General features: G+C 45.8%; 1 protein-coding gene across 1 annotated transcript; it reads left to right on the top strand.

Moving 5' to 3' along the window:
• The first annotated feature begins 6,187 nt into the window (after positions 1-6,187).
• LOC143636492 (uncharacterized) lies at positions 6,188-6,697 on the top strand. The gene has a single exon (XM_077104074.1). It carries the CDS (start codon positions 6,188-6,190, stop codon positions 6,695-6,697), a length of 510 nt encoding a protein of 169 aa, XP_076960189.1.
• The last annotated feature ends 8,228 nt before the right edge of the window (positions 6,698-14,925 follow it).

The following is a 14,925-nucleotide window of genomic DNA, read 5'->3' on the forward strand; positions in this document are numbered from 1 at the left end:
GATTCTGTGTTTTGAGTTGATCGATTGGATTAAAGATTGATGGTAGATTGTGAATTGTGGGGGTTTATATTGGGATTGGAAGTAACTTGGGGAGAAAGAAGGGAAGATGGGTGACCCGGGTTGTAAAGCGGGTCGGGGTTTGGATGTTTATGAGCCGTATTACTTGTTATTTTTTATTTATTTTGTTCGTTTCTTGTAGTAAGCATAGGCTTTTTATTAGAGATCCTCGTTCAATCTTCACAGAAAATACTTTGAGAAGGGCATGAGTGGTTCAATGAAGGAGGATCGAGACTTTTGTGATATTTGGTTTGATTTTGTGGGTGTCCAGATTTTACCACCAGTGGACCTTCGAGTGGTTGGGTTTTTTTTTCCGAAATTGGAGATAATTTGGGTTGGGCCAGTTGACAGTAGTTTTTTGTTACTGGGTCATCTTATACGGGGTACCTGGATGATTATCTGTTTGCTGGTCGTTCAAAAAAGTTATGTTATTTGTTTAAAAAAAAGGCTGAGGGTTGGGGGGATATTATAAACAAAAATATTATACTTTATGTTTTTTCTATAAAAATCACTCAACAGTTTATTTTTACATATTAATACACATGTTAATTTTTTGAAAAGGAAAAAAAAAGAAAAACTTTTAAATAACTGATCACTAATTTCATGTAAATCGAAGAGACTATCCTAAAATTACAAAAAAAATAGAAAGCTAAAAAAATTATACTATTGAGTTTCCTTGTTTGATTAAAAGTCTGGTACAAATACTGTGAATCATAGTTGTAATGATTCTAATATTTCTAATATCGGTTCTACTCTTTGAATCATAGATCTCTACAACAACCATGTGATCAATAATCATAATTAATATTGTTTGATTTGAAGTACTAAAATAAGTTTCTTTTAAACACTAACGTTACTAAAATAAGAAATCAACTGAACTAGCTGGTAGATAACTAAATCATTTTCAAGTTTTTTTAAAATTTTTATTTCCCCAATTGTTTTCAAAATTAATATATACATGGACTATAATGTGCAAAAAATTGTGAAGAGATTGTAGGAAAACTAACGGTATGTTCGTTATAGAGGGAGGGTAGCAAAGCTACCCGCGGATCTCTTATCCGACCCGCGGATCGTCAAAGACATCCGCCACCCACGGATCCATTACCCAACCCGCGGATCGCCAAAAGTCATCCACGCAAGGAGCAAGTGGATTGGTAAGCCATCCACAAACCATGACACTTTGTGAAAGCTCCATCATAACCCGCGGACGGTCACCCAAGCATCTGCGGAAGGAATTCACAAACAACTCAAGGGACTCATCACACGTACGATCCCTACGTGATATGGAAGAGCAGTTGTAACAAACTACTTCTAAAAGATTCCCTCAAAACCTCCTGAAAGCAACATCGGCCAATGGAAAGAATACACCTAGACACGTAATGGTCATCCCACGACATGCACAGACAATGGCTACACCACAAAAGGGTCCAGGCTGTCACACCCAATAAAGGGCGGACACGTGTCCTTTTAAGCAGAGAGGTGATAACTTGATAGTGACAACTCCACCAATCACCTTCCCTCCACCTTCGGCTATAAATACGAAGATCATCTCTTCAAGGTATTCATTCACTCTCTCAAACCTTACGCTATATACTGGTACTCGTATTAATTCCGATTAAGATACAGTACTGATTCTCACGCCGGAGGGTGGTTACGGGAAGACTCCCCACTCTGTCCTTCCCGTAACGAGACTCAACGGTGTTCTGTTTTGCAGGTGCTAGCTTGGATCTTCTCTCATAACCCTTCAGAATACTCACATCTGGGGAAATACCCGATCGGACTATCCAGTTTGATCTAGTGTTTCTTCATTGGCGCCATCCGGTTTTAGCTAGATTCACGATTTTTTTACGATTTTTTTGATTCACTGTGATCTTAAGATGAGTCAGAACCAACAGCCTTCTGCTGCTTCGGCAAGGCCCGTCGTACTGAAATTCTGGACAAATCAGTCCATGAAGGACAGGTGTTGGAGGAACCTCGCAGAAACACCAGAACTCTGGTATTCGAAAACAGGACCGGAGAAGTCCTAAGGTTTGAAGACTTCACGCAGGAACACCAGAACCCCGGTCCGGGAAGACCGGGCCGGAGAGTTCCTAAGGCACAAAGTCACTGAGATCCATCAGACCACTCAAACTCCGCCTCTGGAAAACGGAGCCGGAGAGTTTCCTAGATACGATGGGTACGAAACGAGAGCTTGTCAGGCCAGATCTGGTAAAAACATTCTCACCCCAAAAGAGTGGTACCAACAAGAGAAACATCAGCTAAAAAAGGAGTATGAACAAAGAGTAAGGCGAGATCATATTTAAGCAAGAATACTAACGTATGACTCGCCATCTCCGTCTCCACCACTAGCACCCCGGCGCACCCAAGACCTAGAGTTGGAAGGCAACTCTAGATTAGCTGGTCGGTCACTTGCAAAAAGCCACGAAATAAGTCACCACACTCAGCGTACCCTATCTCACAGTACCATACGAGATACTCGGCAGAAAGAAACGTTTCAAGAAGACGATTACGCGAGTGATGGCAGCTGGGACTACGGCAAGAGAACCTCTAGTCTCCCCAAGCCGTTAAAGCATGCTGAATACTTCAGCGATGAAGAGGAAGACTTCACCAAACCATACCGCCCCGCGACATTCGCGGAAAAGTCGAAGTTCATTCCGCGGATAGCCACCGCCCCTTTCCCAACAAATATCAAAATCCCGAGTAACTTGGGAAAATACAATGGGATGACTGATCCGAGAGATCATTTGCTGAACTTCACAGCAGTTGGGGGAGTGAGCAGATGGACGCTGCCCTATTGGTGTCATATGTTCGCATTGACACTAACAGGAGCAGCCAGAGAATGGTTTGAGAAACTACCAGACGGTCAAATTAGCAGCTGGGACAACCTAGTGGCGAAATTTTCACAACATTTCAGTCAGCAACGTAAACATACCAGGGATGCGTCGAAAATCCTGAGTGTTGTCCAACGTGACAACGAATCACTGGAAAGCTTCATCACCAGGTTCAACAATGAGAGCTTGAACATTGGCGGAATCAGCGAAGTCATGTTACGAGGAGCGTTCCGAGTAAACGCAAGGAGCCCTGAGATGGTTAGATGTTAGACAGGCCGGGATGGCATACCCTAGACCTGGAAGGCGATTATGTCTGCGGCCAAAGTTTTCGCAGCTACAGAAAAGTTGTTAGGGCGAGAAGCACCCAAATAACACACGAAATCTAAACTGCGGAACACTCAGATAAAAAAGGAAAAAAGGGGTTCAATCCGGTCAAGGATACAACCCCTAGAAAGCTCTTCCAAGCAGTTCGATGCCAGATCACTGATCAGGCAGAAACAAAAAGATAGAAAGGCGGGCAAGTCTGACCGACAACATTGGACACCCTTGAAGAAAACTCCGTCCGCAATCCTAACAACAGAGAACATCGAGTTTAGAAAGCCTCAACCGCTGGTCAAGCGGGTGAACCTAAATCCTAACAAGCACTGCATGTTCCATGTAGATATCGGACATGACACAAATGAGTGCATAAGCCTGAAGAACGAAATTGAGTCCGCCATAAAATCTGGGAAGCTTGACCATCTGCTCAAAAACGTGCGATAGGGTCCACGGAAAAATGCAACTCCCGTAGACAAAGGTCCCCCACGGAAGCAGATCAAAGACTTAAATGTGCATATGATCCAAGGAGGACCCCCTCGGAAGTTCAAGTGGATGGAGGCAGACGAAGATGAATGGAATTCCAAAAGTAAAAGGAGGCCCATGCATGAAGCAACCCCTAATTATCACAGCTCTGTTCGGTCACCATCGATCTCAATATGTCTTCTTCGATACTGGGAGTACATCCGACATAATGTACGAACAATGTTTCAAACAGTTAGACGATGAAGATAAAGCAAGGTTGAAGCCTGTGCACGCCCCAGTCTCCGGGTTTGGGTACGAGGTTATGCACCCTAAAGGGGTCATAACATTCTCAGTCACACTGAGTGACGGGATCCACACAAGGACAGAGGATGTCGAGTTCCTCGTCCTACCCGCGAGATCCAAACACGACATAATCTTAGGGCGGGAAGCAATTGGCGACTTTAACGCCAACCCGTCCACGGCACATTGAGCAGTGGGTGTTCCCACGCGAACAGGGATAGCAATTATCCGGGTCAACAAACATTTCTATGCAACAGAAGGGTCGAAGCCTGCGAAGGCTCCCAAGAAGGCACTGCGAATAGAGCCCGAGAAATGTGTTGTCAACCCGGGATATCCGGAACAAACCGTCACAATTGGGGCAACTATCTCAGAAACAGTGCGCGTCTTTTTGAAGCAGTTACTAGTCAAGAACGCGGATATCTTTGCCTGGAAGCCCTCAGACATGACAGGCGTCCCACGGGAAGTTTCAGAACATCGGCTGCGAGTCAACTCAGCGTACACACCGATCGTTCAGAAAAGGAGGAAGATGGGGCCTGAACAGACAAGAGCCATGAATGAGCAAGTGCAGGACTTGTTGCACGCAGGCATCATCCGCGAAATTCAATATCAAACTTGGGTTGCAAACCCGGTGATGCTGCCTAAGAGCAACGGTTCATGGCGAATGTGTATCGATTTCAAAGATTTGAATAGAGTATACCCCAAGGACTGTTACCCCCTCCCAGAAATCAACCTCAAGGTAGACGCGGTGGCGCTTTTCAAGTACAAATGCTTCTTAGACGCTTACATAGGGTACCACCAGATATGGATGACAGCCCGCGACGAAGACAAAATCGCTTTCCGTACTGACCAAGGCACATTCTGTTACAAAATGATGCCATTCGGTCTAAAGAACGCGGGTGCCACGTATCAGCGTCTAATGGATAATACCTTTCGAGATCAGATCGGGAAGAATTTGGAGGTGTATATGGATGACCTAGTCATCAAGAGTGTGGAGGAAGATCAGATGCTTCGGGATATCGAAGACGTTTTCTCTACCCTGAGAAATATAAACGTGAAACTTAATCCTTCGAAATGCTCCTTTGGCATGGAGGAGGGTAAATTTCTTGGAGTATTTGTAACCGGGGAAGGATTCAAAGCGAACCCGGAAAAAGTGCAAGCCATCACCAGGATGCCTTCCCCATCCTCGTTAAAAGAAGTTCAGACGTTGAATGGAAGGCTAGTCGCGTTAAACAGGTTCTTGGCTAACCACGCTGCTAAATCTTATCCGTTCATCTCAACATTGCGAAATTGCCTGAAGAAGGCACATTTCAAATGGACTCCCGAGGCAGAAACTGTGTTTTTGGAAGTAAAAAAGTGCCAAATGATGCGTCCCACATTAACTGTACCTCGAGATGGAGAGCCCCTCACATTGTACTTATCTGCTTCAGATATCGCAATCGGGGCAGTCCTCTTGACGGATTGGCAGACCATCCAAACGCCAATATACTACGTCAGCAGAACACTAACAGATGCCGAAACTCAGTACTCGATGCTCTAAAAGCTAGTTCTGGCACTATTGTATGCGGCGCGGAGGCTAAAGAGGTACTTCAAAGGTCACCCGATACATGTTTGAACCGATTACAAGTTGAAGAACGTGCTGGCCAAGCCCGAGTTATCCGGAAGACTTGCCAAGTGGGCAATCGAGTTGGGTGAACACTCAATTGAGTATAAACCCAGACCCGCAATCAAAGGTCAGGTTTTGGCAGACTTCGTCACAGAAGTACCAACATGTAAAGTTCAGGAATGTTTAGTTGAAGAACAACCCCCGATCCCTTCCGACGAAAGTCAGCGCTGGCTCTGTTTACGGACGGAGCATCAAGCGGGGAAGGGTCGGGCGCCGGATTGAAACTGATCAACCCAGACGGCCAAGAATTCACTTATGCCATCAAATTAAACTTCAAAAGAACGAACAATGAAGCCGAATACGAGGCATTCTTGGCCGGGCTGCGGATCGCGAGAAAGCTCAGTGTGAAATTCTTAGAGGCACGGGTCGACTCTTTGCTCATTGCAGGACAGGTATCAGGATCCTATGAGGCAAAAAACGATGTTATGTCCTCATATCTATCCCATGAAAAGGACCTCATGCAACAATTTGCTTCGTGAACGTAGTCCACATTAAACGAAGCGAAAATCGACCCGCGGATGCCTTGAGCAAATTGGCATCCACAAGTTTTGAACACATGGGCAGAGATGTCAGAATCGAGGTTTTGGACGCTCCGTCCGTTCCTCAACGCCAAGTTCTGGTCATCCAAACCGAAACAACGTCATGGATGGAACCAATCAGGGCTTACTTGTCCTCCGGTATCCTCCCGGAAGACAAAGCAGAGGCACGAAAGATCCGCCATAAGGCGTTGTGGTATCAAATACATGATGGGGTCCTGTTCAGAAAATCATTTCTAGGCCCATTACTCAGATGCGTAGACATGGAAGAATCCAACTACGTAATACAAGAAATCCATGAAGGCATTTGTGGCTTACACGCGGGCCCAAGGATGGTCGTAGCAAAAATAATGAACGCTGGGTATTACTTGCCAGGGATACACATGGATGCAGTTAAGGAAGTCCAGAAGTGCGACGCCTGTCAAAGGCATGCGCCTCAAACCTTGAGATCACAGAATCATCTGGTGCCAGTAATCTCGGCGTGGTCTTTTCAGAAGTGGGCCATCGATATCATGGGACCATTCCCATAGGCGCTAGGGCGGGTCAAATTCTTACTCGTGGCAATCGACTACTTCACCAAGTGGGTAGAAGCCAAACCACTTGCTCACATCCCGTGGGAATACATAATCTGCCGCTTTGGTCTTCCCCAGACGATAGTAAGTGACAACGGTACCCAGTTTGCTGACAAAACCCAGTAAGAGTGGTTGTCGGAGCTCCACATCAACCAAGTGTTCACATCGGTAGCCCATCAGCAAGCCAATGGGCAGGTAAAGCGAGCAAACAAGAGTATCAAGGAAGGCATAAAAGCACTGTTGGGAACCAAATGAACGGGCTGGATTGACGAATTGCCTCATGTTCTATGGGCACATCAAACCATCAAGAAAACAAGTAATTCAGAAACCCCGTTCAGTTTAACTTACGGAACAGAAGCAATGATCCAGGCTGAAGTCGGTGTCCCATCCGCACAAATGCTTTTAGTCGCCGATAATGAAAAAGAGCTCCGGTTGAACCTGGATAGAAGAAAGAAGAGAATTGGCCGCTATACGCGAAAGCAAATACAAACACCAACTCCAGAAATACTATGACGCACGAGTCAAGTTATGCAGTACAACCAAGGCGATTATGTGTTCCGAAGCAACGAAGCATCAAACATTGAATCACCAGGAAAGTTAGCACCAACCTGGGAAGGCCCCTACCAAACTGACGAAGTACTGGGAAAGGGCGCATACAAAATGAAAAGAATGGATGGCACCCCTATTCCAGGACTTGGAACGTCGCACAACTACGGAGATGTTATATGTAATTTTCTTCCAAGCCTGCGTGCCTCTCTGCTGGCCTGCGTGCCTATTATTTCGGTCTGCGTACCAAATTTCGTTATTCAAAATGATATTAATACGAATATAGTTGTGCGATTATCCAATTTTAAATTTCTTACAATATTAGTTCTTGCGCGGATAGGCCTGCGTGCCAATACTTATCCTAATCCTATATTTTGGATACATGAAGGATTTAGCTCACACACATTTATATTGTACTCATACAAGACAAAACGTAAAATCCATGCCATATATACATTCAAAAAAGGGATTACAGGAACTAAAATAAATAAATAAATATATATATATATATATACAACAAAATTATTCTTCACGAAGATAGTCGCGGAATTGGCGAACGCCATCCGCCGCCTCAGCAAAGCTTTGGATAGCGTCCTGGATGGGAAAATGCAGTTGGTCAAAAGTATCCATTTGCGCACCATACTTCCCATCCACATCCACCCCTTGAAGGTCAAACTCCTCCAAAGGACGCCCCTCCTGAGCAAAGGTTATCCCTTCCTGGAAGCCCGCCTTACGCCCCGAATCACTTGACGCACATAGAAGGTCGGCAAGGCAGTTTCCCAACTCATCTCCCTTGTGGATACGGGAGATAACCTACGGAAGTGATCCAAGAATTAGTAAAACAAATTTACAAGTTATGATAAAGACAGGGGAACCCATACCTTGGGAAAACCTTCCCGCATCAACCAAGCACAGTCAGAAGAAGCTTCCTTAGCATGTAACTTCAGAGCGCCCTGCTCACCAATGTACTTCGTATTTTCCTTGATCGGGTCTTCAATAAATTGATCCCTTTCAGCAGCGGCAGCACGAAGGGTACTGATAGTTTCTTCCTGAGCTGCAAGGTGAGCTTCAACATCATGCTTGGCTTCCTCTACCTTAGCAAGCTCAGCTTCACAGGCACGGATTAGAGCACGTGCGGCCTCGAGTGCAGCATTCTGCCGCCGACACGCCTGTTCCCAATCCTTAGTAGCAGCAGCTCGCCGCCCCCTCTCCTGCGCAAGAGCCCGTTCAGAAGCTCTCAACTTCCACCTTTCGGTGTTAGCCGTGAGACGATATTTTTCTCTTTCTGCCCGGAGCTCTTCTAACAGGTTCTCCTGAGAACCCTAGTTCCGCCACATGAAGTTCCAGTCCCGGTATATCTCTTGGGTTGTGGAAACCAGGTTGGCCAGATGATATATATACGAATTGCCAATAGATACCCGGGACCGGTTCTGCTGATACTCACGCTCCGCAGGGGGCACGCCCTTATGAAGGAAATCAAAACATACCTCCCCATCAGAATATTGCGAGGAAGGAGTCAGATTCCATTCAGGGACGTGTCGAATAATACCGCTCTGCATAATACGGCCCCCTCCCCCCTCTCGGATTCATGAGGAGGCGGGGGAGGTACCATCACCCGCTCGGAAGGCTCCTCAGCTTCATGAGCAGGAGGCGAAGGTGGCGACTCCAACCTCCGGGCACCAGAAGAAGTTGAACCCTCTTTGGACTGCCCCTTACCAACAGAGGACCGTCGGCTAAGGTCACTCTTAGTGGGAGGAGAGTCCAAGAGGATAACGGGGGCTGCACAAGAACAAACCGCCAAGTAAGCAGCTAATCAGTAAAAACAAATCCATCGGAAAGTACATGCGGTACCTTTAGTGTGAAAACTGCAACACGATTGCAAAAACGAATCTTCTTCGCTTTCGGAGGAGAGGAAGGTCCATTCCTTGCTTTCCAACCGCCACCACCAGCGGAATGTTGCTTGAGGATGATTCCTTCCTCTTACGACCAAAGGCTGTATCACAAATACATCCGTTAACCGGTGAGAGGATGCAGAAGACTATCCTTGGCCTTATCAATGACAAGTTACCTATCGCAAACAAGCCCTTAGAGACTACAGGCTCCTAGCGGGTTTGTTGAGGAAACAAAAAACTATCCTTGGTCTTGTCCAGGATAGGGAGCTCCTTCTTATCGCGGGCAGCCACGTGCATAACCCTAGGCACACCCACGAGAAGAACAGACAGCAGAAGACCCTCAGCTGCATAATAAACCAAGGTTAGAAACCGGGATAAGCCTATAAAATATTACGAATTTACTTACAACCATCCGGCTTCCGGAAATACGGCACCTCGTCCGGTTAAGGCCACAGGCGGCTCATCCCAGCCCTCACAAGGGCAGACTCAGGGATGGGGCGCATGGAAGTAGGGATGTGGGTCAACTGTTGATACCACCCATGCCTATCCGGACGATCAACGAATGGAAGGGCAAGCAATGGCTGGTTCTCCGAATGCCAATACATGGATGACGGGACCACATCCTCCCGAATCCAAAAGAATTTCCTGGCCCAATGAGGGTCCAGGAGAGGCGTATCCACAGCAATAACCTTCCGATCAGTCGGAAGGCAAACATACCGGCTACCCCTACCATGCAAACGGTAGAACACACCGAACTTGTCAATGGTAGGCACGATGCCATGTGCCCATCAACAAAATTCAAAATGGCGCATACGCATCACCGCCGATGCATGAAGCTGGGAAATATGAATCATATTCCCAGTGATCAGCTTACCCAGAAACCAGGTAAGCGGAAATCGAAGATTCCCAGAGCTGAAGAACTCGGAAAACACAGCCATCTTCCCCACTAGAGGTCGGCTCGCCGTCGAACCGGGAGCTGGAAATTCCGGCCCCCATTCTGGAGCAATACCGTAAGCATTGACGACGTCCTGAAATCCTTTAACGTCCCAATCAATGGTGACAGAGTCAATAGTTTGATAATCAGGTTTCGTCGACACCATGTAATCGGCCAAATATTGATTACAACGAGCTATGATTGCTAAGAAATCAGATAACAGAAATTTCTTAAAGGAGAAGAGAAGTACTTCAGGAATTCCGGCGAAGGTTAATATGGCTCTTCAACACAAAATAAAGAAGACGAAGGTAGATCGACGGATATATAGTGGCAACATTTAATGCGTGAAATACTGCAACGCAACAATCTACCAATCAGACTGTGACACGTTGGGTGGAAAAACCAAAAGTCGAAAATTTAAAATCTCAAAACACGGCGCGAGCCAGCTGTCAGAACTCTTTCTGCACAAGGCAAACCTGTCACATCTGTCAAATCTCAGATATAATCGGCGAACTACTAGTTCTACAGTAACCAGAAAAACTGAATGCTTTGGCTGACACGTCAGACATTATCGGAATACAAGTTACAAAAAAGAACACGAAAAAGACAAGTCACAACTATAGGTGGACAGGTCATCGATAGGGAAGTCATCGGTGATCCGAATAACCCTCTCGATAAACACAAAGTTCAACACGAGTGAAAAATATAGTCCATTTCATTTCATAAGTACAAGAAGATTACAAAACAAGAAAGGAAATACATTGATAAACCTACACTATCATTCCATTCGTCGCGGGGCCCCCCTTATCCTTAGCCTCCGCAAGGATTGGAGGATTCCCCCTTTTCACCCGTGGAAACTGGAGGAGTCTCAATTTTATCTTGGGGAGACACAACCTCAGTTTCCACCACTACCTCAGGTGGCGGCATATGGACATCCTAGGGAGGCACATCCTCGCCAACCTTCTGCAAAGCCTCCGGAGGCGGAGAAGATGGATGCGGCGCAGTAGCAGCTGTTGATCCAGAAACAAAAGTTAGATGTGTACATGAGTCTATGAATAGTATGCATCCAATTACCTGTAGGTTGCCGCAGAAGCCCTACTTTTGACCCGATCCTGAAGCCGGGTCAATCTAATCTTCTTGGGGGGGGGGGGGGCTCCCCATAGCCTTGGTAACCTCCCTACTGGTAAGGTCACCAGCACCTGTGGTTGCCTCACCACCATCGGGTCCCTCGACACCGCTGCTTGCCCCTCCACCAGTGGGGTCAGAAATCTGGGTCACCTCCCCACCAGCGGGATCCTCGGTGCCCACAGTAGCCTCGCCACCAGTGGGTTCATCGACGTCCGAATCCTTATTTTGGCCGGATACACCGGCAAGATCCGCCCTTTTCCTGCGGAGGATAAAATCTGCAATAGCACGCTACACGCCAGCATGAAAACTCTCCAGAGTACCGGGCGGGGAACCCTTACTAGTTGAATCCTCACTAGAGGATTCATCACTAGAAGAAAGGACTATCGTCCCGTCCGGATGCATAACGCTAAGAGGTTTAGGGTTAAGAATGTAAACACCTTGAGCCACCGCGGACTCGGTGATTACCGGCTCTGTGCGGCCGCAGGTGGGAAAAAGGAAATTACCCTTGAAGTGACAAGAATAGGCTCTTGATACATCTCCAGGGGCATCTTGAACATATCTCCCACGACGATGGGAATAAGAACTTCAAACAATGAACACTCCCCTGTAAGAAAAGAAAAAAAAAAGAGAGCAAACATAAGGAAAGTATAAAAAACACTAACATGCACAGTAGAAGAAAAACTTACGTCCCCGGAGAAGTATGGCTGCTCCGCAAGATATGGCCAAAGGCGGCTCATCCCCACCGGGACCAACGCGGACTTAGGGATCAGACCCATCGGAGTAGGAGTCCGTGTCAACTTCTGAAACCACTCCTGACCCTCCGTGTCGGCAGCAGGGAGGGAAAATTTGGTGGTCAGCGGGCGGTGGGTCATGGCTAGGGGAATAACGTCCGCATTGACCCACAAAAATTTATTCTTCCATTCGTGAGCACTCCTCGGAGGCTCACTCCCGATCGCCTTCCCTTGGACGACGAAACTAAACCAGCTGCCGCGTGTTTGAATCTTGTAGATCGCAAGGAAGCGATCCACCGTAGGCTCCATCTCGAGGGCCTTGCAGCAGAACTCGAAATGTAGGAGCCTCATGACCCCGAACGGATGCAACTGAGAAATATGAATCTCAGATGCAACCAAGAAATCACCAAAAAACTTGGTGATGGGTAATCGGAAGTTACATGTGGTGAAAGACTCACCATACAAAGCAATCTTCCCGGCCGACGGCCGATCAGCCGTAGAGCCAGGAGAAGGAAGCTCCGCCTCCCACTCCGGCGCCAACCCATAAAGGTTGACAATGTTCTGGAAATCAGACGGTTCCAGTTGATGCATATATTTTCCACCAACCCCTTCGACGTATCCTTCTTGCCCTCCTTCACCTTGCTACCCTTCTTCTTACCACCAGCCATAGTTGATCGGAAAAACAGTAAACTCAGAAGAAGATGAAGAGAGAAGGAATATGAAAAGAAAATTTTTGCAAGTAAATCAGAAAGTGGAACATCCTTCCCTATATATACACATCGCAGTTAATGCGAAGAGAGAGGGATCCAGCTCACACGCTGAAACCGTCCACTCAGAAGATGACACGTTAGGCGGGAACTGACAGAACAAAATAATTTTGAATCAGCCGCCTAAAATCTCGTGCACCAACCTCGAGCACCACTCCTGACACGATCCAGACTGGAGACGTCACATCTTCGATGGCTAAACAGTACCCCATCCAAATAGCAGGAATACCAAGGGCCAGTAGATGGAACCCGCGACAAAAGATAAAAGTCCATAATTCCACCCGCGACATCGACTCACGGAAGCAACAATGGACTGGGGGGACTTATTGAGGGAGGGTAGCAAAGCTACCCACGGATCCCTTATCCGACCCGCGGATCGTCAAAGACATCCGCCACCCATGGATCCATTACCCAACCCGCGGATCGCCAAAAGTCATCAACGCAAGAAGCAAGTGGATTGGTAAATCCATCCACAAACCAGGACACTTTGTGAAAGCTCCATCATAACCCGCGGACGGTTACCCAAGCATCCGCGGAAGGAATTCACAAACAACTCAAGGGACTCATCACACGTATGATCCCCACGCGATATGGAAGAGCAGTTGTAACAAACTACTTCTAAAAGATTCCCTCAAAACCTCCTGAAAGCGACATCGGCCAATGGAAAGAATACACCTGGACACGTAATGGCCATACCACGACATGCACAGATAATGGCTACACCATAAACGAGTCCAGGCTGTCACACCTAATAAAGGCATGACATGTGTCCTTTTAGGCAGAGAGGGAATAACTTGATAGTGACAACTCCGCCAATCACCTTCCCTCCACCTTCGGCTATAAATACGAAGATCATCTCTTCAAGGTATTCATTCACTCTCTCAAACCTTACGCTATATACTGGTACTCGTATTAATTCCGATTAAGATACAGTACTGATTCTCACGCCGGATGGTGGTTACGGGAAGACCCCCCACTCTGTCCTTCCCGTAACGAGACTCAACGGTGTTCTGTTTTGCAGGCGCTAGCTTGGATCTGCTCTCATAACCCTTTAGAATACTCATATCTGGAGAAATACCCGATCAGACTATCCAGTTTGATCTAGTGTTTTTTCATTCGTTATTTATTTTCTTTACCCTTAACAAAATTTTTCTCTATTTTTGTATAATTGCTTGTAGCAAACACTAAACACGTATGAGTGGGTGTGAGATACAGCCTAATAGGAAAATCAATTTGATGATAGATAAAACATTGATAGCATAGGATAGACAAAACTAACACATGTCATTAAGTCATCCCTTTACAACGGTGTAAGTGGCTTAGGCGTATATATAGATATAAATATACAGGGATGGCCAATGACATTGATTGATTGATTCGAACCAAGATACCATTTTCTCTACATTTTAGGAAGAATTCGTGAGACTACAAGGGATTACAATAATTATGTTCACAACATATGATCTACAAACAAAGGATCAAACGTAAGTGGGAACTAGAAAGGTACTTTTTATTGTGTGGCGATGAAAAATATCTACGGATATCAAGCGCGTCGCTTTGATGGGTAGATATGTAAACATGAACCATGTATTTATTTGTGTCATGTTGTATAAGACACACTTCAAAATATGTCATGTTTCGAATCAAATCATTTAAGGTTCATCTACAAGTACAAGTAATATCTAGCGGTTTAGTAACTATTTAAATAACAAATGACTCTAGCTCAAATTAACCTTATTGTAAAGGTGTATTTTCAATTAAATTTATACCCTTCTCTCTCATTTCAAATATGAATCTAGTTCAAAATAATACACAAAAAATCATACGGATGAGATCAAACCTGATGACAACCATCTTTTCCAATGGGGCAAAAATAGGTACCGAAAGTTCACAATGCATTTCCTTCTCTATTTGTGCAACGTACCTCGTTTACACTCTCAAGCCTCCAACACCACTAACTTACCCCAATGTGTGGGGGATCTGAATTTTCAACTCCTAATGTCACAAAACGTCACAATTTTGCTGGAAATTGTCTCGCTAGAGAAAACATAGCTCAAACACATATTTTTTCAGCAACGCGATGCTAATGAATCTCTGGGAGATACGAAGAAAAATACATCAAGTTATGGTAGTAGAAAAGAGGGGGGTTTTGTGGCTTGATAAACCCGTCAAAACATAATATGATGAT

This window comes from Bidens hawaiensis, unplaced genomic scaffold (genome assembly GCF_021521415.1).
Source record: "Bidens hawaiensis isolate Kalapana, Puna unplaced genomic scaffold, B.hawaiensis_p1.1 tig00007983_1, whole genome shotgun sequence".
Lineage (NCBI taxonomy): Eukaryota > Viridiplantae > Streptophyta > Magnoliopsida > Asterales > Asteraceae > Bidens > Bidens hawaiensis.